The sequence below is a fragment of the Neolamprologus multifasciatus genome, chromosome 16 (genome assembly GCF_963576455.1).
Source record: "Neolamprologus multifasciatus chromosome 16, fNeoMul1.2, whole genome shotgun sequence".
NCBI classification, from domain to species: domain Eukaryota; kingdom Metazoa; phylum Chordata; class Actinopteri; order Cichliformes; family Cichlidae; genus Neolamprologus; species Neolamprologus multifasciatus.
The window spans coordinates 12,413,054-12,440,829 of record NC_140454.1 but is presented as its reverse complement, the minus strand read 5'-3'; the positions used below and the strand labels follow the sequence as shown (position 1 = coordinate 12,440,829).

At 41.8% G+C, this 27,776-nt stretch overlaps 1 protein-coding gene across 3 annotated transcripts in view; it reads right to left on the bottom strand.

The window, feature by feature from the left end:
- Positions 1–27,776, bottom strand: part of fgf14 (fibroblast growth factor 14) — a 119,660-nt gene that overhangs the window by 21,835 nt on the left and 70,049 nt on the right. For 2 of the 3 annotated variants that reach the window (XM_085134970.1, XM_085134972.1), the window contains exons 2-3: positions 17,049–17,159; positions 15,868–15,971 (exon numbers count right to left, since the gene is read on the bottom strand). In XM_085134970.1, coding sequence (XP_084991096.1) covers positions 15,868–15,971; positions 17,049–17,159 — 215 coding nt within the window. Of the gene's footprint in view, positions 1–15,867; positions 15,972–17,048; positions 17,160–24,543; positions 27,361–27,776 lie in introns of those variants that run through there. The other variant, XM_085134971.1, reaches the window with a different exon arrangement.

Sequence of the window (27,776 nt, the reverse complement as noted above, 5' to 3'; positions counted from 1 at the left end):
TATTTTTACCATTTCTTCTTGGAGGAACTGTAACCCACATAATTTCCTTAGGGATTAAGAAAGTATTCTGATTCTTAATGTTTTAGGATACATGACCTGCCATTATCCAATGACACATCTGCTTACCTGTATCTTTTGCTCGTTTCTCCTTGTAGGAGTCATAATTAAATGTATTGAATTTTAAGGATCACTGGGTTTTCATTTGTTTGGTTGCTATGGTGATGTGTAATGGGAGTCACGTGGGTGCTAGCGGCGACATTAAGAGGGCGTTGTCAGTCTGTCTTTCACTGGTTTGATTTTGACAGAGCAGGGCTGGGTAGCCGTAGTTTTTGTTGACCGCAGCACAACGAGTTTCCCCTTGTTGCATTAGAGCCTGTGATGTTTTAAGAGTTTGAATCGCGAGCCGATCACATTGCTCTGTAAACTTTTCAAGCACTTTAATAAACAAGCAAGCAATTCCACCTCTGGCATTATTGCGTAAAGTTGACAGGCAAATAGGCAGGCTCAGTCCCTGGCCTCTACGCTCCTCCTCTTCTTTTCTCTTTTTTTAGAGTTTAAAAACGGGTTGTGTGTGAGACTTTAGATCAACAAAATATAAAATATACATTTTCAATTGTTATTGATCCCTTTACCCCTAGTCCTAAAGTGTATATTTATTTTCTTACTCTTCTTATATATAGTTTGTTTACTTGCACTGCTGTAACTGGAGCCTCGTCGTCTCGTCTCTCTATTTACTGGACTGTATGTAGCGGAGATGACAATAAAGTTTACTTTGACTTCAGCAGCAAGCTGGCGCACCGAGCGCTCTCGCGCTCACTTTTCGCGTATAGAATTTTGAAAAAACATCGGTGCAAATTATAAGTCTGTATCATGATGTCTGGTGTTTTCGTGTTTGTTGGTTTGTTTGTAATTTGTTTTATTTTGCGAGTTGGTCATTTTTGCTGCTCCAGCCAGCCAGAGCATCCCCGCCGCCCCGCCCTCTCCTCCCTGTGCCGCAAGCAGCAGGCGCACCTCGCAAACGGAGGGCGCCTTTACTCCCAGCAAATGGGCGATAGAAAACCAATGCCATTCCCAATATGCGCTGGCATGATGTCGGGGCAGCATGAGAACGAGCCGTAATGCCGCCCCCACCATGATGCCGCCCCGGGCAACCGCCCGTGTCGCCCTTATCTAAAACCGCTACTGCTAATAACAACTACTTTGTCCTCATGTTTTTCGAATAATAGCACTGTGGCTATTACCCAGACAGTAATAGCATTAACTTGTACTCCGCTGGTTGTTATTTGTGATTCAGGACTTAAATCAGAAGACTTTGGTGTTTGGTCAGTGTGGTATTTAACCCACCCCTCCATCTTCACTGTGATTAGAGTGTTGGTGGAATAAAGTACATGGTACTTTCACTGCAAACCATTAAAAACATGTGCTGGCCTCAGGAAAAAACAAAGGACATACCACTTTAATGGATAAAATTAGAAGGACTTATTTTTCCTTCTTGAAATTGGACTGCAGAATCACCATTTCACAATGTCCATCTCTGCTGAAACCTTGCTGACAAGCAGCTAAAGCACTCAGCCTGAACGTCTGTGCATGAGGGGAAAACAGCAGAGGATTCCCCAACAGTCTGTCTCCCTCTGAAAATAAAATGTGGCATGGCTACAGCTGGAAGGCTGAGTGAGGCAGCCAGTCAGCCAGAAAGGAACCATGAAACCAAGTAGCCTGCCAGCGGTTCAATCATAAGCCATATCCTGTCGATCATGCAGTTAACGAGTTTGCTTTGAAAAGCAAACAAGCCAAATGCTAAATTTAAACAAGCTGGAAATGCACAGAAATGATGACACTATAACTAATGCTGCAGATAAATTGGTGGTTGGGTACATTAGGCATGGATGGGACTGCCATATTTCAGCTTGTAGTTCTCACCTGCAGTTCCAACTGCCAAGGGCTGAAGCAGGATTCAAGTGCATGTTAATCTGCTTCAATATCACAAATGAACAAACACACTGTAGGGGTATGGATACTAATACCATAGCAATATCATCTCATGGCCCGTTTTATGATCCCATGATCTGTTTTTATTCATTTTCATAAACTGGCTCTAGTAAAACCCTTATTAAATATTCAGATTTGATGAAGATCTACCACTTCAAATCAGTACCCTAACAAGTCTATACCTGATGACATATAAACAGTCTAATGTTTATTGCAATCCACATCTAAAAACAAAGACAATTTGGCAAGGCCGACTTTACGATTTATCCTGATACTGGGCCATGTTTTGTTGCAGTTCCTCTGGTATTTCTTCCTATTCTTGGATGCAGAGAAAACGTCCTGCAGAGGTGGGATTTGAAGATGTTACAGCCAAGGCCTATAGCAGCAGGTATGTTCCATGTTTAACCTCCCTCCATGTTTGAGTCTCCCAGTTCACCAGCTCTCATTTTCTCGACCCTGGTTCCCCAGTAGTGTGCTTTAGAACAACTCCAAAACTAAATTCACAGAAGACCAAATTTATCAAAACTCCTCTTTAGTACAGTGGCACCAACAACTCATAACAGGCAAGTTCTCTTGTTTTTCTGTGGGGAAAACCTGTTCACCTGAAGGCTCACATCAGGTTTTCACATCAGTCCTCACTGTGCAACTCTGGAAAAAAGGTCAAATCTAAGTGCTTGATGCCACTTTTCACTCACTTGCCTACACAGTTAAGCTCTTTGCTGGTGTTCACTCTGGGGAAAATACAATATCTCACCCAGAAGGGCCAGAACTGTAAAACGACTTATGCATGATGGACAAGTGGCATTTAATACAAGAGTAAAATGTACGTCATGAGATTTTAAGTTCAAGATCTTCAGCGGTTTCTTGTGTTCTTATCTGTTCTATCAATATGCTTATACAACAGCAAGCTTCCTTATTTCTTTTTAGTGGAATACTGTGTGTGGGTGTATCACACAGATACTTCCTCTGACCTGCTGGCCTCTGCAGTGAAGTTGTGGTATTGTAACCACAAGATGGTGCAGCAAACAGTTAAAAGCAACAGGTCAGAACTACAGCATTCGTTGTACTGCTTAAAAAGAGATTTCTTTCCAGAACAAGGATAATCTCACACACTCAAAAAACAAATCTGAAGATTTTGCAGGAGGTTTGAGGAATGCAGCTCTTTCCCTGGCAAAGTATTTACCGCATAGCATGTGTACACATAAATATACTTGCCCTGGAAATTGCTGTTTGTTGTGCTCCTATAGTAGCTGTTGTGTCAACTGGCTCGCAGTGTGAACAGCCACATACACACTGGAGACCAGGTTTGGCTTTGATTTAAGAGAATTAATTCACATGATTTACAACCTTTCTGTAGGAGCCCTCACTATATTGATTTTTATAACTCCAGGGGTGAAGCTTGATAAAATGTTACTTTCATTTCATGGGTGGAAACAGAAAAGGAAGAAGGATGCTTGTGGAGGTAAAGAGAGGATTGCAGCTATTACACCTGCAGGCAGGCTGAACACTGAGGGCTTTTCTGTCACAGCAAAAGAACCTTCATCCTTCACACGTACACCTCCACACTTTGCTTGAGCTACTGAGAAGATTTTGAGCAAGACTTAAAACTGCAACAACGTGGGCATGACACAAAAGTCTTTCTGAAGCTTGAACCCCTATAAAACATCCATAACAATCAAAACCTCCATGGATCATTCCTTCATGTTAAATACCATTGAGGATAAACCAATAAGCAGCTATAGTAATCACTCAGCTACCACATAAAATCCAACATGACTGCCTGATATTGAGTAGGCCCGTAAATAGGTCATGATGCAAAACCTGATCTTACACCTCAAAGCATGGACTATGCAAAACCCAAAGGAATCATGTAGTAGGCAGCACAGAGAAGATAGTTGCAAGGCTTCTGCCTGGAGATGCACTGATTGCAATTTTTTTAAAGTGCTGAACCAGGTGACCCTGAATCCTCCCTTAGTTATGCTGCAACAGACCTAGGCCGATGCACATGATGTGCTGAGTATTTCTTCTTCACTCACCTCTTTTTACTCTGTGTTTATGCACCACTCTGAATTTAATCATTACTTTAAACTCGGGCTCTCATCCACAGTGTGTCTTTGGTCCTGTCTTCCTCCCCTCACCCATAGCCCACTGTGGCTGATGGCTGCCCCTCTCTGAGCCTGGTTCATCCAGAGGTTTCTTTCCTACTGAAACAGAGTTTTTCCTTCCCACAGTCCCGAAATGGTTGCTCATAGGGGGTCATCTGATTATTGGAATTGTCTCTCTGTTATTGTAGGGTCTTTACAATATGAAGAGCCTTGAGGTGACTGTTGTTCTGATTTGGTGTTATATAAATAAAACAGAACTGAAGAACATTCTCGTGGCTGATTCTAATTTTACTCACATGAAATATAAGTAAAGTAAAAATTGAAAATATTATTAATTTTTTATAAATATTACATTGAAAGCACAGTGGCATGGTGGTTAACACTTTTGCCTGACTGCATGGGATGGAGTGTGAAGTTTATGTTCTCTCCATGTTTGCACGGGTCCTCTCCTGACTGCGGCTTCCTCCCACAGTCCAAAGATGTTCATTTCATGACTTCAAAGATTTCATGAGGCTAGGTTAATTGGTGGCTCTAACACACATAGGTGTGAATGCTTGTCTGTCTTTCTTTGTGTGCTGATAATGAGGATTCTGACTTTTAATGCTGGACAGCTTTAGCTTTAGCCAGTTTACCTTTGCTAGCCTTTTTAAAATTTTCAAGCTTAGCTGGACGAGGGGGATGATTAGATTATTTGACTTGTTGTTACAAATGTTTTCACATCGTCGTGCTCGTCCCCCGCAGTTTACTGGCAAACTTTGTGTCTTCACTCCAGCGAAGAGCTTCGACGCTAACGACATGCTAATGTGTGGGGGTGAGTTTGCACCACTCTCCGCCTGCGCCACTGTGTCCATTTTGTGCCTACATTAAATGGACAGGCTCATTATCAGGCACGATCAGAGGCTCGTCTGAGCCAAGCACAGCGGAAATAAGGCTAAACGTTGGTCATCTCTCCACCACGTGGTAAGTCAGAGTGAGATCCAGAGGCCAAGTCAATATCTTGAACACTGTTCCTCAAAGCATTTCCTGAACAGGTTTCTACTCTATGATAGGTCCTTTATCCTGATGAATTGAGGCACTGTTATTAGGGACTGCTGTTACTGTTAATGGTGTATGTGATAATATGTCACACAGCAAATACGAAGCTAAAGCCCATTTAGGTAGCTATTAGGTAGCCCTCTTCCATTTCTCCACACTCAGGTTTTGATGCTTACGTCTCCATTGTAGAAGCTTTAGATGGTTCACCATGGGTATGGGCACTCTAAGGCTACACTAACCTATTTGCAGTGAGTCGATTCACTGTTATGGCATCTTTCTATCATTAAGTTTTTTTCAGTAGTAATTCAATTTCATTGTGATAAATATAAGATACAAAATTGTAATTTAAATACTTCAGCAATAAAAAACATGAGAAAAAAAAACAAAAAAACAAAAACTACTTGATATGTGCAGCCCCTTACAGACAATTTTCTTTTCTGGAAGAAGTGCCTGTAGCAATGAAGTCACTTTTATTAACCTGCAAGTGGTATTTTTATCATATGACATTTAATATTTATCTTTTTACCTGACGCGGAGCTACCTGCTGTGGTGACCCCTTGTAAATAAGAGAGCAGCCAAAAGTAGCTTTGCCTAATCTTATTATTTGGTAATATTCAAATATATGGTGTAGATATTACAGAGGAGGCAAATGATGGTTCTACTCTAAATTTTTTTTTAAAAAACGTTTGCTTCACTTTCTTTGCTTTTACTGTCTCCCAAAGGCTGAACAAGGTGAGCTGCTAACAGAACTAAAGTTGTGAAATAGTTAGCCGAAAGAAGTGCTGAGTTCATGGTCTGGGGTAAATTTGCAAATGATATGCATTATGTTTCTGTTGGGATACTGAGTTCCCGAGTACTACTTGTAGCTTCACAAGCCCTCATCTGTCCACTGCTCATTTGCACATAACAAGGCTCTAGAGGCAATAAGCACCATTGTGCCATTTGTATTTGCATGGTACTTGACATTTACACACTGGGAAAGCAATTAGGCCAGAACTAGGGCCATTAATACAGTGAACAGACTAGATGTGTCTGCTCTCATAGCTACCTCGATATGCATTCACAGAGAAATGAATATGATGCCATCTACATTTCTATACTAAATTTTCCTCTGTGGGTCTCAGAGAGGAATAAGGATGAAATTCACAGTTGAATTCACAGTTCAATGCGCCTACTCTTCTTCTGTTCTCCTTGTATTTTGCTGCTCAGCGATGTAAACATATCTTACGCTCACACACACAAAACCTCGTGTACGAAATTTGATTTATCCATTGAGGCCTGAATCTAAACAACCTCTACTTTAAACATCCAATTTCAAGTCTTTTAAAAGATAATAACAAGATAATCCAAACAAGAACGCTGGAAACAAGATATTAGAGCAGGCTGAGTAAATGTTGGTCAAAATAGCAGTTACTGCCAGTGCCTACATATGACATGTTCCCAAATTCCCAAAGTATTGGAACGTTTCTGCTTGGAAAACAGTATTTCTAGTAAGCAATCATGAAAGTTTATTCAAATAAAAAGGAAATATGCAATATTGGGCAACGGTTGAGGATCAGTGTAATCAACAGTGAACTGTTTGTATGTGATACTTTCCTAGAGTTGTAGTTTATCAAATGATTTAGTGGAGGCCAAAGGCAGTAACTAAAACCACACGGAGGCTTTTATTACAGAAGTAATTTAAAGTTGACCAAGTTTTAGTGCAGGGGTGGGCAATTTATTTTCCCAAGGGGCCACATGAGAAACTAGGACTGTTGTGGAGGGCTGCACCAGTAAGCCGAACTCAATTCTGCTCTGTAATATTTCTACTAACAATTAATTGACTTAATAACAAGCTTAGCTGACAGCTGTTGGGTTTGAATTTTATGTTGCAGAGTTAAATAAATAATCTTTGGATGCTCAGTAACCTAACCAAATAATTCCATCTGTTTTTAGGCTTTTATTTCCTTATACAACAAAATAATATTTTAGAAGTTGCTAATCTGCTGTATTTATGCCAAAACGTTGATGGTTTTGTTAAATAAAGATGAAGGTTTTTAGCTGATTGAACAACTTATAAATGGGGGCAATTCGCACAGGTTGTCTGCACATGTGGGCACGCTACACTGGTTATTATTGACCACAGCAGGGCTTTCCCTGCTGCACACCTTGGAGTTTCCTCATCAACACCCCTTCCCCCCTCCTTTTTTTCTTGCTTCAAACCCTCATTCTCTGAACCAGTGCACTGCTTCTACTTTTTCCAGCCTGCTGCCTTGCCATTATCTCTGAGATGCACACAATAGCGCTCCCTCCAGCATCCTTATCAAACCAACTAACTGCTTGTGTGTTTTTGGTCAGTTAATTTTAGATGTAAGGATTATCTTGGATGGATAAGGGAGGCAGTGCAAGCCTGACAGTTCGATAGCTGGATATTGGCCACCGCGGTCGAAAGTCTGCTCTGGAGGAAAAATATAGATGAAGATACTTGTATAAGGAAACATTTTTTTAAGGAAAAGAAGAAAGTATTTGAGATTCACGAGGTATGCATCCGGAAATTAACAAAAAGAAGTACATACAGAGGTATATATATATATTTTTTTATATATTTGTGCAGTTATGATCTTGAATTGTTGGAACACTGTTGATATTGTTGTTTGTCAATGTGTATTAACTTCAATAAAAATGTAATTCAACCACTCTCAATATTTTCATCAAAGCAATGAAACATATTAATTACATACATTACATATGTAATTACATACATTAATTACATGTAAATACTTTTTTGGCAACATCGTGGTGGCACTGCTGGTGAGCTTGGTCCTTTCTGTGTAAGGTTTGCATGATCTCCGTGTGCCTGGTTTTCTCCAGGTTCTCCAGTTTCGTCCCACAGTCCAAAGTTGAGTGTTATGTTAATTGATGAAACTGGCCATAGGCGTTTATGTGACTGCCAATGATTGCCTGTCTCTCTATGATAGCCCTTCCACAGACTGGTGACCTGTCTTGGGTGTGCCCTGCTCTAAGGCAGCTAGGACAGGCCTCGGGATGACTGGATAGCAGTGATGGGAATAACGCCGTTACAAGTAATGGTAACGAATGATCTAACTAATTACTATTTCTATCGTTACAACGCTGTTACCGTTACTAACAAGAAAATGCGGTGCGGTCGCGTTACTATTTTTCAACAAACAGACGGTTGAAGCTGTGTTCAGCTTACCGCATCTTATATCAGTTGCACGGAAGTAGATGTAAGTAATCTGGGCGCTACAGCTTTAAGCAGCTGTGCGCGCTCCCGCGGACGGCAATCACTTTTTGGCACAACACCTGAAGCTAAGGGGCAAAACAATCGCATGAGTGCTGCTGTTTGACTGAGGAAGAATAAAGTAGTTGTGGTAAGCCAATCACATGACCACTTTAAGATGACAAAGGTGATATATACCAGTTTTTAAATTGTGTTGATAGGCCACGAAAAACCAGAGTCATGATAAACAATATATAAATTTTTCCTGAATAGTTTCATCACGTTTACTGTCTAAGGACAGCGCTAGCAAGCACTCTCTGCTTATGAGCAAAGAAAACCCAAAACAAAACAAAAAACAGCTCGTTCATTTTGGTGGAAAAATGCACAAATACAAGCTCAACCAATCAATCAATCGACCAATCAAAAAATGATATGGCAACATGACATTTGGCTGTTTAGGGAGAGGGGAAAGTTTTAGGAGTGAGAGCGAGAGAGAGAGAGAAAGACAGCAGAAAAAGAGAGAGAGCGAGTTTTGAGATGTGATAGATTTGTGACGGTCAGCATGTTTGGAGTATGTAGTTAATGTGTTGTCTTGTGTAGTTAGTGTGTAGCGTTGTAGATAGTTTTGTGTTGTGTGTCAGAACAATGTCTGATTTTAGATCAATTGTGTTAATACAGTATGTTAAAATAAAAACATAACTGTAAATTCAGATGAGTGAGGTTGTGCTTCAACCAAACAAGGCAAAGTAAATAGTTTTCAAAGGTGAAATGTAGAGGGAACATCAAAAGTAGTTAAAAATGGCCAATTATACCAGTTATACCCTGGACCCCAGAGGGTTAAACATTTTTTTTTAAAGTAATGCAATAGTTACTTTTCAAGTAATTAATTACTTTTAGAATCTTGTAACTCAGTTACTAACTCAGTTACTTTTTTTGAAGAAGTAACTAGTAACTATAATTAATTAGTTTTTCAAAGTAACTTGCCCAACACTGCTGGATAGATGGATTTCACCTTTACTGTTGCTTTTTCAGAGGGAAATTTTGTTGGATTTACAACATTAAACTGAGTGTTTGTCTAACTACATGGCTAGCTGCATCTCAGTCAGTTGTTAGCATTTCCATAAATGCATGAATGTCCCAGTATATACAGGTTAAATAACAGACAAATGCATTTTTATATAAGAAAAACAATTCAACGTGGTAACTGGTCATGTTGTCTGCAGCATGAGACAGGAAGTAGGGAATGATGCATATACAGTATAACCAATAGCTATACAGTTGGAGTTAGAGAAAGCTTTGGTTTTTGAGAGAGCACTTCAAAAATCTGAGAAGGGAGAAATGTTCTGCTGGCATAATTCATGTCAGTTAAAGTGATTACCAAAAAGTAAAAATAATGCTGGAGCAAAGTAAAAGTGCATCAACAAATATGCTGGTATGAGATAATCAGCAGAGTGACTGTGGACAAAAGTTAGGTTGTAAAGTATGATTGAATGCTAATCTAAATAGCTGCTAGCCAAGAAGCTAACAAATGAGCCCCTTAAAATGCAGAAGCTGACGCAAATTAGCTAATGCAAGCACAATTTCTGACTGTGCGCCTGTAATCCAGTGTGCTATTGAAGGAAAGCTTGCAGGGATCTCATTGCATTTTATTCACTCATAAATATGTGTGAGGTAAACCAGTGATGCAGAAAACAGCTGCTCTTAATTGCCTTAAATGAACAGTGGTTAAGGGAGAGATGTGACGCTAACAGACCTTAAGCTGTTGTTATAAAAAGAGATGAAGGACAAATTAGTGTTGTTTATTTTGAACTTATTGTTCAGCGAGTAAATCCAAAGATACTGTGGCAAGTGTCCTTATTTGGACTGGGTAACCGCCTGCTATGCCAAAAAACTCTCCTTTGCGCTGCCACAGTGCAAGCTGCACTCCATAGAGCACAATGAACTGACACGATCCTGCAAAGAAGGAAAATGTCTGACAAAAAGAATCAAATCTGTGCAATATCATAACGAGCCAAGAGCATAAAGTCATTAATAACAGCAATGTTAAATGGCTGAAGGACCAGTCGATCTGTTCTTATCTTGCATTGGCCCCTATCAGCAGTTCACCAGTTTAGCTTTGACACCTACCTCCAACTTTGTTGTTCATTAATGCATGAAGCAGCTCTCCCTCCAGCCCCTACAACCATTTTCTTTCCTGACACTGCCACTGCATTAAAGGTGGGTGAGTGAAACTCTTTAAAAAAAAATGAGCCCAACACCCCCCTTCCCCACAAAACCAGCCCCAGCACCTCAGCTCTGAGACTTACTCTCTTCCAGAGGCAAGATCATGTGAGTCATCATCACAGTATATGTAGATATTTGGGAATATGAAAATAATAACGTTGCCAACATATTAAGTTTTTTGGGGGGGTGTTTTTAAATGTAATCCAGTTTGTTAAATTACATCATAGGAACTTTAGATAAGCATGGTTTATAACAAATAACATCAGAGATCATTTTCAGTCTTGGCAGGTTTGCAGACACCATCAACTCAAAGCCATCTGCTGACTTACGGTGTTGCATATACACTAAACAAACACACGTGCACACTTGCAGACACATGTGAACTCATACACATTGGGTGTTATAATGTTGTTTGTATCTTCTTTATACTGCATATTGATTTTAACTTTTTACACCCTAGAAGGTTTATTCATGCATCTTGCTATAGCTGGCAAGGAAATGCAATAAGTTCAAGTATTTTAACAGGCAGTCTGAAAGCCACCTTTGTCCATCCATACATCCATCCATTTTCTGCCACTTTGCAGGTTGCAGTGATAGCAATCTATCCCAAGAAGCCAAGCCCTCCATCTCCCTGCCCATCTCTTCCAGGGAACACTGAGGAGTTCTGCAGCCAGCGAAGATCCAACCTAGTCTGATGCTCAATCCACCTTAACTGGCTCCTTGCTCCGTGCTTGCTAATAGGAGTCTGATTGTTTGGGTTTTCTCTGTATTATTGTAGAGTCTTTACCTTACAATATAAAAAGCCTTATTTCAACAATTATTCCAGGATGAGTTTGTCAATATATAGATATAAACATAGATATAGATATAAAATATGAAATTCTGCACTCATGACATGCCATGTCTTTGGTGTTAGCAAAATAGCAGAAAATTTGAGCATATCCGTATAAAAAAACCACAAGGTTTGATTATCTCATTAGCAAAGTTGTCAGGAAAATATAAAATACATAAATCTAATGGTGCCTTCAGTGTTTTTGAAGGACCAACTTCAGTTAATCCCATGCAAGCTGCTGTTCTCTTATTCTGCCTACACACAACCACCATTCACCTTCATTTTCATATTGATGTAAAGTGAAGGAGCCCTCACATCAAGCTCATCGGAGCTTTCATACATTCTGAATTGGGCACTACAGGAAATAGATGCCCTCAGTCTTCTGTGTTCATGCAGCTGATGACACAGCTTTTAACAAGTGAAGCTAAAGCTGCTGCACTGCTCCACTTTGGCCCTCTCAAGGATTCCATTTCTAAAAGGAACACTCAAGTAATGTGGCAAGTCATTTTGACAATCATGAAAGGTAGCACTAACAAGTGCAGGCTGCTGATAAAGGAAGGCTGCAGTGAGAGACTCTAGTGAAGTGAGGGGATGGGGAACTAGTTCCAAAGAAAACCAGCCAACCATGAAATGCTGAACCTTTACACTTGAGAGATGGCAACAGACTGTATTAGCAAGACTGAAACATGACAACAAAATCAGCGCTAGGGAGTTGCATTCTGCGGCACCACAATTTCATCATTTATAACCAAAAAACTATATAATCCAACATTTCCTTGTTTGCTTTTAGGGATTTAGTATGGTAGTCCCTGCAGAATAATTAATGATTTATGTTTTATCTCATTTGAATGTGTCTGTTTTTGCACCGGGAGCTCTATTACAGTCATCTGGAGACTTTCAGCAATACTGTTTCTGCTATCTTCCACCAGTACAACAAGTTGGGAGAATTGCTCTGCTGTTATTACATTTCGAAAGTATCCCTGATCCAGGGACGAGCCTGGAGGAGAAATTAGCCAGGAGTTTATTGGCTCAGATACAAAAGGAGCAGATTGAAAAGGGGGTGAGATGATTGAACTCTTCTTTATTCCATGGTGTGTCCTTTGTGCCAGGCTGTGCAGTCACTTTGATGTTATCTCTGTCATTTGAGCTCCATACTGCGCCTTGGGTGCCTCACACAAAAGAATATGATGCACCACCAGAGGCCATGAATGGGCTTCCCATCTATTTTCTGCAAGAGGGGAACTCTCCTTTTGATCTGCCTCGAGTGTCAGTCATTATCAAAGTATATCATTGCGGTAAAAGCCTCAGAAATGCATTTAATATGTAAAAGAATACTGTACAACTGGCCAAGTGAATACTGATTAATTAAACTAACCTCGCTTCAGGGAACTTACTAAAGAGCACTTTTTTCCAATAACAACAGCTTGTTTTTCATTGTTTTTCAGTGTCCTGTGTTTGTCTCCAATCAGCATGTTTTTGTGCATTATCATAACCATCAAAGAAGCTTCTGAAAATGTGAGTGCACTAAAATCAAATATGTCTAATCGGTAGAAAAAGGTAGACTGTCAGATTGTCGCTTGTGAAGGAACACCGTGATAATGGGAGGAACGTTGCACCTTTCTTTCAAAGGGAGAAGAGCAGCGGCAGAAAGGAGGGGGTGGTGAAGATGGAGGAGGATGAAGAACATCTTACTGAGCTGCCATTAGTGGTCTAATTCACACACTAAGAATCAAAAAGAGACCTTTGAGTGGGTGGTTGGATTGTTGAGGGCCGATCAGAACCTCCATTAGCACAGAAATAAGCTGCAAATGGAACAGAGGAGCTGCGGGGAAAAAAGAGAAGGGCCAACGGTGTTGAAGGAACACAGTGCTCCGGCCAGGCAGAGCCAGGCCCATTTCACAGCACTTCTGCTCAGCTAAACATGTCAAGAGGCTGAAAGATAGAACCAACCACACAGAGGGACGAGAAACTCAAAGCTAACTCGCATTCCTATTACAGGTTCTTATTACTGTAGGTTAGAATCCCAAGCACTGACAAACTGCATCTATATTACAGTGAGGCTTTGTTTATTGAGCTGTGAAAAAAGCGTCACAGCTCCTCCATGACTGAACTAAAATTGGTTGCTAACTCCTTTAAGGCCGTCTCCTTGTGAAGCAATGGACTACTCCAAGCTTTCCTGCTGAACTTGGATCACTGCTTTGATGACTGCCACTGTGTCAAAACATACACAGCTTGATTTGCAAAGTTCTAAATATGCTGATTAGTGAGTGAGGAGTCAGTGAAGACTGTGTTGGTCTTACCAAAAAAACTGCCGTGAGCAGAGACTCGATGGCACGCTAGCATGTATCAAAGTCTGGTCATTAGTGGCAAATGTCCTCTTTCACACTTTTCACTAAATTACAACAGAACTCTATGCTGAGAATCTCACCCTCAGGGGCAAATTTATGAATCGCAGTTTCAGTGTTATACTCTTGACTTGATTTGAGTCACTGTCAGAGGATATGGTGGATGAGCAACACTGGATGCACCGCTTTAAGGTTTGGAAACTGAACGGCTCTGACTCAGAAACCTGATGTCACAGCAAAAGACCAGCGATGATTCTTGGGATGAAAGTTGTTAGTTTGTTGCATATAGAAGTTAGTGTTTGAGGTCTATGGTGAAAGGGCAGCTTCACATATACATATACAGATCAGCAAGAGCACTGGAAGAAGTTAAGCACTTCAAAAGAGTTGGTCAGATTGAAATTGGTACAGGTTTTGAATTTTCTGGATGGATTTCTGGAATTGTTTTGAGCACATCTCATGTATCCTTATATTTACACAACTGCTGTGCTCAAAGTTTACTTTTACGCCGGTTTAATGCAATATCATTCTGTGAACTGGAGCACATGCAAAAGAATTGAAAGTGCATAAATGTGCAAACTATATACTTACAAACTGTGTAAGTATATAGTGAAAAAAAACATCTCAATAAGAGCAAGTGTCTTAATTAAAGTATGTGTTTACACGAGAAAAGGGCTGTCTGCATTTAACAAATTGTGGAATCGTGTCTTTTTGTGTGTTCTGATAGTTAGCACGATTTCATTTATAATCCCTACTGTGCAATTCTATAACAAGAGCCACAGGATTCTAGGTCAATCCTCTCAAATGAATTTCATTTTTTTGGCCTAAGTCAAGCAGTGATTAAGCAGAGGGGAATCCTACTATATACTTGAAGAATGCTCGTGCATGGTACAGTAAGAGAAGTAGCCTCTGTAAACCTCTACGGTAATGAATGAGGAATAAAAAAGGCAATTCCCGGTCTGTGCTCTGAGCATTAGGAACATGTGCACAGCAGGAGGTGACGAGACAATGATTCTGATGGATATCCCTGTCCAGCAGAGAGTCACTCCTCCCAATGTTCTTTCTGCTGATTGATTTGAGTGACTGGGAGAGGACAGAGCGGAGGAGCGAGACTAGACGCACTATCTGGACTGGGTGAGGTCTTATCACTCCCTTGGCTGCCTAACCTGCCGGGCCCATGTTGTTTTGAAGAGAGGCCGTCAATAAGAGTGGGTGACTGTGTAGTGAAAAACAATGGCTGCTCTTCAGATGTTCTCACTCTAATAAATAACGCTGTAGCTATGAATGTTGGATATGTAGCATAGGTTTATGAATGCCGTGCTAAACATTTCAATGTGCCACATGACAAAATATATCCTGTAATTTAGCATTTTAGACCGACAGAGGTAAAAAAGATAAACAGTTTGGGTTTTTTTGGGATTTTTTATCCTGACCATCCTGACCGTTGTCATCAGATGTCAATTCATATAGACTGAAAAGTCGCAAGGCATTTAAGCTGATGAATAAAAATTGGACTGCATAAATTTCTGCTTAATGGGATCCCTGAGCTTCACAGAAATGCAATTATCCTGTTGCAAATGTGGTATTGCAAATATTGGAGGCATGGTCAAAGCCCCCTTACTGAAAATAGAGTCTGCCTTAATGTCAAAACTGATGATTTTATATGCATACAGCTGTACACAGGTACAAAACATAAACAAATGCCACATACGGGGCGACCGTGGCTCAGGGGGTTGGGAAGCGTATCTGTAACCGGAAGGTCGCTGGTTCGATCCCCGGGCTCTCTGTCCTGGTCGTTGTGTCCTTGGGCAAGACACTTTACCCCTACCGCCTACTGGTGTTGGCCAGAGGGGCCGATGGCGCGATATGGCAGCCTCGCTTCTGTCAGTCTGCCCCAGGGCAGCTGTGGCTACAACTGTAGCTTGCCTCCACCAGTGTGTGAGAGTGAATGAATAATGGCATTGTAAAGCGCTTTGGGTGCCTTGAAAAGCGCTATATAAATCCAATCCATTATTATTATATAGAAACATTTTCAGCATTATGCTTCATTTTGTGTTATGCAGAAACAAAACAGGTGTCTTACTGAAAGCCGTGCAGAATAGAATAGAATAGAATGCTCACTGATGTGTACAGGTGGCCCTCCCCGTTCATTGCGATGTATAACCCTGTCTTCACGGATTGAATGGCGACAACTCTGAGGCCCACAGGAATAAGGTTGAACAAAGCTGGGGAACACACACGTAAAACAAGCAAACACAAACATTCATCAAAATCTCACCAAAAAATATTGAAACAGACAAACCAAACATTAAGTAAACTTTAACTAGATTGGGGTAAAACATTTAAGTAACAATCCATCATCTAAACACAAGATGTTTATCTTTAAGGCGTTGCAAAGTATGGATAATACAACTGCTGACTGCTGCATTTAGGTAATCTCAGAAGATGAATTGCAGCACAGCTGGTGGACGTGACTAGCCTAGCGCAGCCTTGGCCACTCAGTGCTACCTAAGAAGCAGTTGTAATTGGGGCCACCGCTAGTGCGAGGCTGATTTAATAACACCCTTGTTGTTGTAGCAGACTCCTGGTAGGTAATGGGTATTGTTTGTATGGGGGAGAAACAAGAGGACTGGCCTGGCTGGGACATTAGGTGTATATTTGGGAGACATGCACTAAAGGGATGCAATGAACTCAGCTGACCCTGCAAGCAACTGGAAAGGGCAGGCTTGCATCCTAGAAGAAAATCTGAGAGAACTAAATGCAGAACCACTCATTTCCTTTCTTTCTTTCTTTCTTTCTTTCTTTTTTTTTTTGATGGCTCGCGGTTAGTTTCAACTGCCTCTTCCTGCTGACAGGAGTAAGTGACACAATGCAGAGTGTCAGGCTAGCATTAGCACCAAGCACTGGAATCAAATTAACTACCTAGCCTGAAGTGTTAGAGGAGCAGTGCCAGAACAAGCTAATAATACCTTTTTCTCTCTGTTAAGCCTACTGTTTCCTGGTCCACTTTGCCTCTCGGGAAAAGGACCAAACTGTGTGATCCCATGGCTCCATTTAAGAGCCATTTTTGCTCCAAAGATCAAAAATACTGACCAGACATTAGCGGAGGGTGACTGCTTGGTTAATTTTTTTGTATAAGAAGAATAAATATGGAGCAGGAAACAAGCCAGACATAAAATTGTGCTCAAGAAACCTACACAGGGTAAACTTTTCTATAACCTCTGCTAGTATTTCTTTAGATTATTCCAGACACCTGTTGAAAATCTGATCTACAAGTCCAAGAGATATTTCAAGGTACTCACAGGAATTACTGCTGTCATCCTTGGTCCCATCAAGAGAGCCATCGGGGTTCATTTGCAAGTAGTATCCCTGCCTGCAATATAACCTGGTCACTATACCCTTGAGCTGGGGATCTGAAGGAAAGGGGGGAAGAGAAAGAACAGAGATAATAGTTAGAATAAACTTCAAGAATGCAAATCTTTTGATTTAATACACAACAAAAAGAAAATTGTTTTCACGGGGACTTTATGGCAAAACACCGAGACACACACAAAGTATTGCAGCTGGTGGTTTTTCACAAGCAAATCCCCAAGCCACCTTTCTGGCACATAAGCCCCATCCTGCTCAGAGATAGTCCATCCAATTATAGGTAGCAGAATTAATCTGTGGTTGCCTGACTCCCATAATGAACCCAATAGCACCCTCTCTGGGTTCTTCGTATGTAGAATGTGAGAGTGTCTGCGTGCCGTCCCTTCTAGGTGCCCCGACAGGGGAATTAGCCGCATATCTACTGTAAATAAATCACTGCTGTTTAATTGCCCAGGGCCGCTGCAGCTCAGCGAGTCGTATTGTAATTTAGTTGGCATTTTGTCAGTTTGCAATAACATGACAAAAAGTGAAAGTGAAATGTAAAAAGTAAAAAGCAGTACAACACAGAAAAGGACACATTTTAATAAAACTGCGTGTGGGTGCACACTGGGACATCTCTGGGAAAAAAAATATTGCTTGCTCTCAAGCTGCGCTGCGATATTTCTTCATCTGTGTGCTTTTGTGTACCTGCGCGTCTGAGGTCATATACTATCAACATTAGACTTATTGTAGAGACAGCCATCACACCAAATTTCATTCTAAGAAAACCCTAGGGAGGTGAAGAATCAACTGCACCTGAGTCCTTGCATGCTACTCGATGTGTGTGTTGGTGGGTGAGTAGAGTTATTTGGAAGAGATATAGAAAGAAACAAAGAGAGGCCGCAGAGGAGAGCTCCAGAGGTCTTGCTGAGGGCAGCATCAGGCTTTTTCCCCCCGTTACTGTGCGGCTCGGGGCATTCTCCTCTGAAATGGTTCAGTCAGTTGATGGCATTAGCCAGCTCTGAGACCTTTCCCCGCTCCCTGAAAGGGAGAGAGAATGTCTCTCTGCTGGTGGATGGGAGCAGCGGCGCTATGGCATTCATCTGCACTGCTTTGTTGCTTCAGCAGAACAATGAAAAGGTGGCTAAAGCAGAATCTGACTGTCAGAGTGCCTCCGCTGTGCGCGATTCAGGCTGACAGGATGGTGACAGTATCTATCTGGTTCGCAATAATGCTAAGCTCAGTCAAAATCATTGCAGGCCTTTAGCCAGAGACAGATGTCACTGTGAAGAGATCATTGTCCCTGGTCTTCTTTTTCATTGAACTTATATGTTTAAAGGAAAATGGAAAGATTAAAATTTAAAGAATGGCTTTTTTAAAAAGCCTATTAAAAAAAACTTCTCATTATTTGTCCAAACCTAATATGAGTACTTGAACTTGGATGATCTTGGATTTTTAATATCATTCTTTTTTATCATAATCTTTCCTCTTGTCTTTCTGCTATTGCCCCCTTCCATGAGCACCATTGGTTTGAGGATTATCAACAGCACTCGTGTTATCGTCTTTTTTGTTTTTCCTTATAAGTATATAGCATTTTTTCTTCCCAAACAAACTTTTCTGGGCTCAGAAAACACTTTTAGAAAAATGACAATTTAAATTGTAAAATGAAAACTCCAATAGCCAATGTGCAATATGAATCTCACATTAGAAAAAACAGCAAATGCTGCTTAATAAATGACTAGGATGATTGGAAATTAATTAGAAGTCATTGTGTGGATTTATTAATGGAATTAAATCCCATCCCAATCAATGGAATTTTGATTAATTTGTGCAAGTTTAAAATTATTCAACACCTTTTGTTCCAAACTTAGTGAAGCTAAACAACCTAGTCGTCTAACTTTGCTGTCCTCTGAACTGGATAACTAACTTTAGTCTTGCAAAGAGAGACTCCTAACCTGCAGGTCCTGCAGCTGGGGTCGTGGCTCGAGTCGAGTTCAGCTTGAATGATTTTGGTTTTACAGCACTGTGTTAGCGTAAAGGTAATGAATATATTTGTGGCATAGCCTTGTGGATGGTCCGCACTCGTCTCATAGCAGGCTGCACATAAAGACCAAGTTATACGTGGGTTGGTGTTTTTAATGCACCTTAACTTTAAACTGTGTGAGCCTTAGGAGGTGGGGTAGTTGTAAGTTTCTTCATTTGTAGGAGAGACGGACAGAGAAGATGGAATGTGTACCAGTAATTGCAGCAGAGCTGAGTGCAGACTCTTTCAACTTATTTTTAAATTAGTTTACAGGTTGCGGGTCATCCCACATACCACTAAGACCAAAGTGATCTCCAGCTCAGAGGATGACTCATTTGATGAATATTAGGTTATAGCTTGCAGTCGACTTTATTGCATTTTGTGCACAAATACATCAAAATCTGGGGTGAATTTTATTTCTTGCCTCTACAACAGGATTTCATGTGTTCAGGATAGTCAAGGCCTTTGAATACTATATATTAATTGCAAGTAAGGTGAGACCACCTGTCTTAGACATTGAACCTCCTTTTTTATCTAAGATATCCTCCCTTAAACTGCCTCCTTCTGTCCTGATGCAAATGTTTCCACATCGTCACATTTGATGTGACCTTGAGACACTTAAACAGGTGTCTCCAGGTCCACAAACACATGCTATATCAGCTGGCATTTGTTTTTTCAAACATAGAGGTACCCAGCAGTCGGATAGAAAACCGTGCAACCTTAAGACCACTAGAGACAGGTGTGTTCTCATACAGCAGTGAGAGCCGGGAAACATGCTCACACACACACAGAGCACTTTCCAAGACACGGCAGACTAATACGGTGTTGGGTCTCCATTTGCTCTAGAAACAGTCTCAATTCTTCACAGATCAGCACACACCGGTGTTACACACCGATTTTCATGTTTATATTCAATTAGCACACAGCTCCCCTGAGCAAATACTATTATGTGGACACACAAACTTCAATAAATGGCTTTGATCAGCATTTAACTATTGTGGGGGACAGGTGAGATTGATTCCGAGGACATCTGTCATAATTAAAACTGCATAACTGCGTATTGTATTGCGTGCGTGTGCGGTGCACATGTGTGTGAGGTAAACTTGGCTTCTCTATCGTGCCATAAATCATGAAATACTGGCTGTGTTCCCTGAGGCGAGCAAGCCCGTATATCTCACACACACAGATTTCCCCTTCAGCTTCAATCATAAGTACTTCAGAGCAGCAGACAGAGTGAGCTGAAAATAAGTCAAATTAAAACTAATTCAAGCTAATTCATTTCAATTAAAGAAGACTGAAAAGGGGGGAGGAGACAAAACAATTGTTAAATGGGGAAGATAAGTCTCTGTAATACTGTGCATGATAGTTGAGCTCTAGTCCAATTCTGGGGAGTATCTCTATGAATATGTCAGTCATGTTTTTAAATACCTAGCGAATTATTTATGACTGACAAATACACTAGCATGCATTCCTGTGATATAATGGGTTTTGTAATCCTAGTCAAGCTGGCAACCCATGAATGCAACACAAGTTAAAGGTTACTTCAAGATAATAAATAGTTATATTTACACTCATTTATTCTATTATTATCTTTTCTTTTGGGGGGGGGGGGGGGCAAATTCAGAAAATACTAGACAAGTGTGAAGTGTGGCTAAATGGAAGAGAATAAGAACAGGAATATTAGAATGGGAGTGGATGAAGGGTCTAAGAAGCAAACACACAAAGGAAGGATTGAGGGCTTTAAGAGTGACACAGCATTTTCAGTCCTGTCAGACAAGCTTGATATGGTGCGTACACTCTTAAAATCCAGAAGAGCTTTGAAAACGTCTCTGTGGTGTTCTCTAAGTCGACGAGTTCTTTGACTTGTGCTTCTTTTCTTACTTATTTCCTTTCTTGTCTGTATGAAGACGACTCTGTATATAACAGCCCCAAACAGTGAAACAACAATGCTGCTTATCACAGATGGAGTCTCCAGCCTCTAATCTCACTGGACTTTCCCAGTCGCACTATTGGTTATTACAACTGAAGCACTGTATGTTTCTACATGCTTTGTTTCTAAGGAAACTGAGTTGCGGCTTGGCATCAGCGGGGGGGGGGGGGGGGGGGGGGGGTTCCTTGGAAAATAGAGAGCGTCGGAATTGTAAGACCTCAAATTGTGTTGTTTTGTAGCAGTAATCCTCTCTGTGTATAAATTCAGCTGTGACGGGAAAGTTGTGAAGCGACCTCGCTGCAGTTCCCTCTTCCCCTTTCTCTCTTATTTTCTGTTGTGTCATCCCTCTGTGTGTGTGTGTGTGTGTGTGTGTGTGTGTGTGTGTGTGTGTGTGTGTGTAGGGGCACATACTCACCTCAGTACAAAGTAAGCAAGCAACGTGCGGGGTACAAGGAGACACACACAAACACACAGACACAGCTGCAGCAATACTTGTAGACTCCTGTCAGCCCTGCCCAGCCTGACCCACTTTGGATGTTTCTGGAATAGGAGAAGGGCTTTTCCAGCCTACAAAGGAAAAACCCCTCTCGCTTGTGTTGTCATATGAAAGGCGATCAAAGCAGCGTTCTCACTCCTTTCCTATTCCTCCTTCATCAACAACATTGCTGACATCTCATCCAATAACTCAGCACAGACACTGGAGGCTGACTGATGACGCACTGCTCTGTCCTGTCAACATGTGCTTGAATAAACAGCCAGCGAGCGGGAAATCACTCATCTCAGCTGGCTTTTTAGATCACGTAAGGTAATCTAATGTAATGTTATCTAATAATTAAGGGATCTAATCTGGTGGGAGATAATTAGAGCCACAGCAGCGAGATTATAGGCAAGTCCAAGCCACGTGTGCCCCCGGCTCGCTTACTGGGTTTGAGTGTAATAGGATTTATAACTCCCATCTAATCCCCTAAAAAATTATGGCGATCACTGGCTCTGTATTTGCTATCAAAAAGCATGGATTTAAAATTAAAGCCGATATGAAGGACGGCAAACAAAATGCTTCCACGCAGCATATCCCCTGAGGTACTGACAGATGTCAGGGAGCCACATCTGTGCGGCTTAATGATCAACTACAACAAAACGAGCTCAAATACAAAGTGCCAACTGATCATTTTCTGTACGTAGAATGCTCAGGCTTTGATACACACTGTAAGTCAATGCCAATCAATGCAGCCGTCTGACTCACAAGATCAATATTTAAACCCAAAGGGAATACTAGACTTAGGGATTCCTTTTAACTCACCCCAACTCCCTCATTCTGACACATCTGAGAAGGAATTTGAAGCACCACAGTCTGTTTAGGCTCAGCTGTCAGAGCCCAGTGTTTTTTGTCACCTGGGAAATGACGACAACTGTGTACGTCCGAGGACGTTAGCGCAACCCATGTGATCAGTGGTGCATTTGGGTTTTATTCGCTGGCAAAGAAACATCTTTTCAGGGTTCAATATTAAATTAAGTACAGCAAACAAGTCATTAGTCTTCCTAGGCTTTGTGCTCTCGTGCTAACACAGTGGAAAGAAGGAAACAAGGGAGAGAAGGAAAGGAAGTGTCTGAGAAAGAGAGAAAGAGATGAAGCAGTGAGAACAGTAACAGTGGCAGGGAGCACCCCGGCAACAACGTCGCATATCAGTCGATAGAGATTTTCCCAGTTCATGTGAGACTGAAATTAATGAGGTATTTTCCCCATTAGGGCCTTTAATCAGAACGAGTACAGAAAGAAAGGAAAGGAAAACAGTGTTTGTTATAACGAGACACTCAAATATAAGGAGAAAACAGCCATTTTAAAGGAGCTTCCCCTTCCTTGAATTCTTGCTTTGATTTTATGTGAAGTGTCCCTCATCTTCTGGGCAGACTTGTGACACAGTTCACCAACACTTGTGCTTTAGCTGTTACTGTGGATTACCGTCACTTATTTGAAATTCAAGAGGCCGTGGGTTGCTCCAGAAAATGGCCAATCCAGGTGTGATGTTGTCATTTTATGCTTGCCAGTGAAGTCTGACTTGGCATCTACATCTCTGCACTCAGAGCAGACTGAAGCACACGCCGCCCCAATGAAAGGAAACACCAGCATACGGGCCCTTGTATTCACAGATGTGGACAGCGTCATCCGTCCACATCTGTGATCTGCGAGGGCTTCTGGGTGCTGTTGACAATTTCAAATGAAAAGATAGATGCGCCACAAGCCAATTCAGAGGTGACACAAGAGGACGGACAATTAAATACACACACAGACACAGACAGAAATGGGGCAGCCACACATACACATCCCACCACATGCACACTGTGGGCAGAAGCAGAAACAGCAGCCTGGAGGATAGCTGGTTATACCCTTCCATTCTCGTGCACCCTCACCCATGGCCAGATGTGTCCTCTACTGGCTATTATATGGATCCTCTTTCATCAAAGCCATTTTAATACATGTAATCACTAAGGGCTAGTGAAGGAGACACTTCATGGTGTTGTTCTGCTCCAGTATGAACAGAGAGACTCAGCAATCAAAATGGCTCTCTTTGTGGACAAGATGAAAGAGTAAACGCTGCTTCCGTGCACATAAAGAGGAAACAAATGCAGCTTGCCAAGAGGGTTCAATCTGTTGGAGTTAGAGCATGTGTGGTGCAACAGGTCTGATACCTGATGACTCTGAGAGAAACATGCAGCTGCCTTCAATCATTCACTAACAAGGGGGAAATGACCAGAGTCATTTTCTCCCTAAATAAATTGCCCTCATTTCTTTTTCATTTCTTAGTGATTCCAGCAGTGAGCTAATTGTTGATATTGCTCTTTTAGCAATCCCAGGTTGCCACTTTACAGCCAAGAAATGTTCATGACGTGTTCATAATTGCACGGAATATCATTTGGAACAAGAGGGGAGGCCACTGGCTTTGGAAACTGAAGAATTGTGCTAGGATGGTGGTGGGGGTGGAGGAATTATGTTTGAAAGGCGTAATCTCCATTCCAGCGATACTGACCTTTTACTTGCATAGAAATGAGTTTCATTTTGGGCTTCTTGTAATCTACTTATGTACAGCAGTTCAGCATATTCTGTATGTGCTTCATGGCGATCAGACCCCTTTTTTAGAATCACAGAGGTGACAGCTACGTAAACCTGTCTAAACCATTTGGTACAACTCGTCAGGAGCCCGTCAGCTACCTGGGTCTGCATAGAAATCAGAGGAATGTTGGTTATTTTCAACCAACTCGACTACATACACAAAACATGGTGCTCTGTCTTCTCATAATAAACTTTAACTTTTTTTTGCGCACAAAGGTTTAACGTGGCAAATGCGTCTAATAAATAAAAAGCAAACATTGTTGACTCGCCCTCTCGCTGCCCCGGCTCCAAGGTTTTTTTTTATAGTGCAGTCCTAATTAAGCGATCAACCAGTGGTTGAATGTATGCACATGTTTACACTGAATACACACTCTGAAGTTCCCAGACCTTGTCTCCGTAGTCTCCTCTTCCTGAGGCCGAAGATGCGCACTTTGGAGAAGATGTCGACCAGGTTCCCATTACAGAGCCCCTTGTTCTTGTTGGGGCTCTTTCTCCGTCGGTTGGTGGAGGGTCGGTCTAAATGCTGCTCCCGTGCCTGTCTTTTCTGTCTGATCAGCCCACTTGCGATAGCAGCAGCCATGGCTCAAAATGTCACAACTGCTCAGGTCCAGTCTGCACTCGGAGCACGGACTATTCAAACAGCCGCCTCTCAGGACTCGCAGCCCGGGTCACAGTCCCATGGTGGCGGCTATGTGGCTCGTTCCGTTATGTCAAATGCCAAATAAATATTTCTAAAAGCTGGCTTTCCTTTTTTTAAAAAATCAAAAAAATCAAAATACTACATGATAATTAGGGGATTAAACCAGCTGTCACTATCACTCGAAAAATTCTTGAGCATGTAGAAAAAAAATTAGATCAGTTCATGCGTAATTCAGCACATCGGTGACTACAGTCTTGATTCCGAATATTTCCGAGGATTATTCATACCTGTGCTGTGATGTGTTTGTTCATTGTCTGTGAAATAATCAGCAGCATCGTCTCCTTAAATGTCCAGCACGGGCTTCCTCGTCCGCTCGGTGAAATCTCACCTGCTCTTTCCTCCTTTCACACTCCGTTTTTTCCCCCTCTCCTTTTGCCAGACGAGGTTGCTTTTTTTGAAGTCAGTCTTTAGTCTGCGGTGGGGACGCCCGTGCATGTGCGCCGCCAGCAATTAAACAAACACAGGCGCCTCCTACGAAGATCACAACCCGGCTCAAGGCACAGCAGCTCGGGGCGAATCCAGCTCCCAAGTTTGCAAGAAGCAATCGGCGACAGGGACCCCGCGATGACCGAACGAGAGAAACACAGTTGGGAATACAGAGGAACGCGCAACCGAGCCAGAGTTGTTATGTGGAATTAATACCAAGTTATTTTCCAACTACCAGTCGACGTGTCAGCTAGTGTTCACAACACAAGCGACTGGGCGCGATAAGATCCAGGGAGGGAAAAGCATACCCAAAGCTGATCCTGCATGTGGAGATGACGTCTGCATTGTGTGACAAGCTGCATACAAATACATTAAACTTAAACCCCCCGGTGACCAGCACACAATTCGACCCAGTGCATGTTCACAAAAGAGCCCACTGCGAGGAAAACGAATGCATGGCGATCAGTGCGCAGTGGGAATAAGGGAAGAAAGTAACACCACAGAAAAACGGCGCAATTTATTTTCCAACGCTGAAAGAAAAAAAAAAGAAGAAATGCGGGGTGGGGGTGGACGGGGTAGGAAGTGCTTGTTTATATGCCCCAGATCAACAAACGCTTCCCATCAACAAGTCCTAACCACTCGTTAGTGCACGCCTTGAAGAGGTTGCACCCCCTCCCACTTCCTCCCTGCTGACAACCGAGCCCCTGCTTGAAGAGAGAAAGTGTGTGTGTGTGTGTGTGTGGGGGGGGGGGGGCACAGACTGTCTGAAGCCGTTAGATATATATATATAGCATTTCAGTTTTTAACGCTTTAGTTTGGACTCTTTAGAAAGCCACATTCCCTTTACCACTACACAGTTCATGTGGAAATAAGAAAGCCAAACGCGAGGGGACAGTGTGCCATTATGAACTCCCTTTCACCTCATTATCACAGGACAGTCCATATATTTTCACATATAGTGAGTGGATTACTGCTACTCTTCTTCTTTGTTATTAATTTATTTATGTTGCTCCATCTCATGAAACCTGTTTATGTTGTTCTAATTAAGATCGATTCAAGTCGCGCGCTCCATTTGCTGTGTGCGCCTTCAGCACCAGGGACAGCGTCTCTGATTTCTGCACCATCATGGAGGTGGGTCGGGAGTGTGGGGGTGTCATTTCTTCAGTCGGTTATCATAACCTTTACTTGAACGTCCACGAGCCACGAGACAGCGCGAATGCCTGCGGTAAACCACGAGTAAATGAGAGAGACTCCACTCCACTCACGACCCGTATGTGAATTTAAACGCTGACCGAGACGTCTCTGATCCACGCAATAAATGCCAGGGCGAGGTTGAGGCGTCTGATCCTTTTCGTTGATTTGGGGATAAATATCATCCAATTCTCAATCACAGGCACAGAAATTAAAACTCAAGAGAGCCATCTGCTGTTTGTGGCTGTAATTAAAGAGCCTGGCTCACGGGGGACTAAAGTGTTGTACTGAATAGCTTTGATGTGCATTCACAACACACACAAACACATGCACACACACACACATGCACACACACACACACACCTGTTGATATCCAGCAGATATAAGATGGACTAAAGTGACAAAGGAACGGGAAAAATGTGTGAGGACAGATGAGCAGGTTTATAACAGCTGGATGAAAGCGCTGTTAGTGATAAAAAAAAAAACAAAAAAAAAAAACACGAATTCCGCTTTAAAATGTTTTTTATAGATCACATAGGTTCACGAAAGACATTCAACCCGCTATGCGTGGGCTTGTGTGCTTTTCCCCCGACCCCTCATCCCACTAGATTGAGCACATATCGTGGGCGCATTAAAAGTTTATGTCCTAGGAGCCTCCTGCTGCTGTGGTGCTCTGAGACACATGCAGTTAACGCTCCAACCAGCAGCGGACACTGTCAGCTCAACAATGGTCCCACAGCAACTTTGCAGAGCGGCACTGTCACCGTGACGGTTATGAATCGCAAAGGGCTTCTACTTAAGCTCACACATATAATGGATTTTCTTTATTCCTCTGGGTTACATCGCCTGACTGCACAAGAAATATGCATCTTTCCCTTTGAGTATATATATATATATATATATATATATATATATATATATATATATATATACACACACACACATATAGGGAGGCTGGTGAACTATAGACTTTCCACATTCAGTCTCACAGCATGGGCATAATATACATGAACAGCTTTTCCCTCAAAGCACATAAATTCACATGTGGAAGTCTAGTCAGAGACAACAATGTGCAATCCAGGGCAGTTCTTTCCTGCTAAACACAGCAGTGGTTGCAAAAAAGCATCAAAACCCGTCAAACAGTCGAAGAGTAAAACAAAAGCGCACTTACCTACATTTTTTTTCCGTCTGTGTGTGAATGAATGAGGGTCCATGGCAGGCCCATTCCAAAGACCTATAAGCCAAGTGTTTTCCCCGTGACTTCTAATACCCCATTTATACTGCACCTTCTAGGGTCTAACAT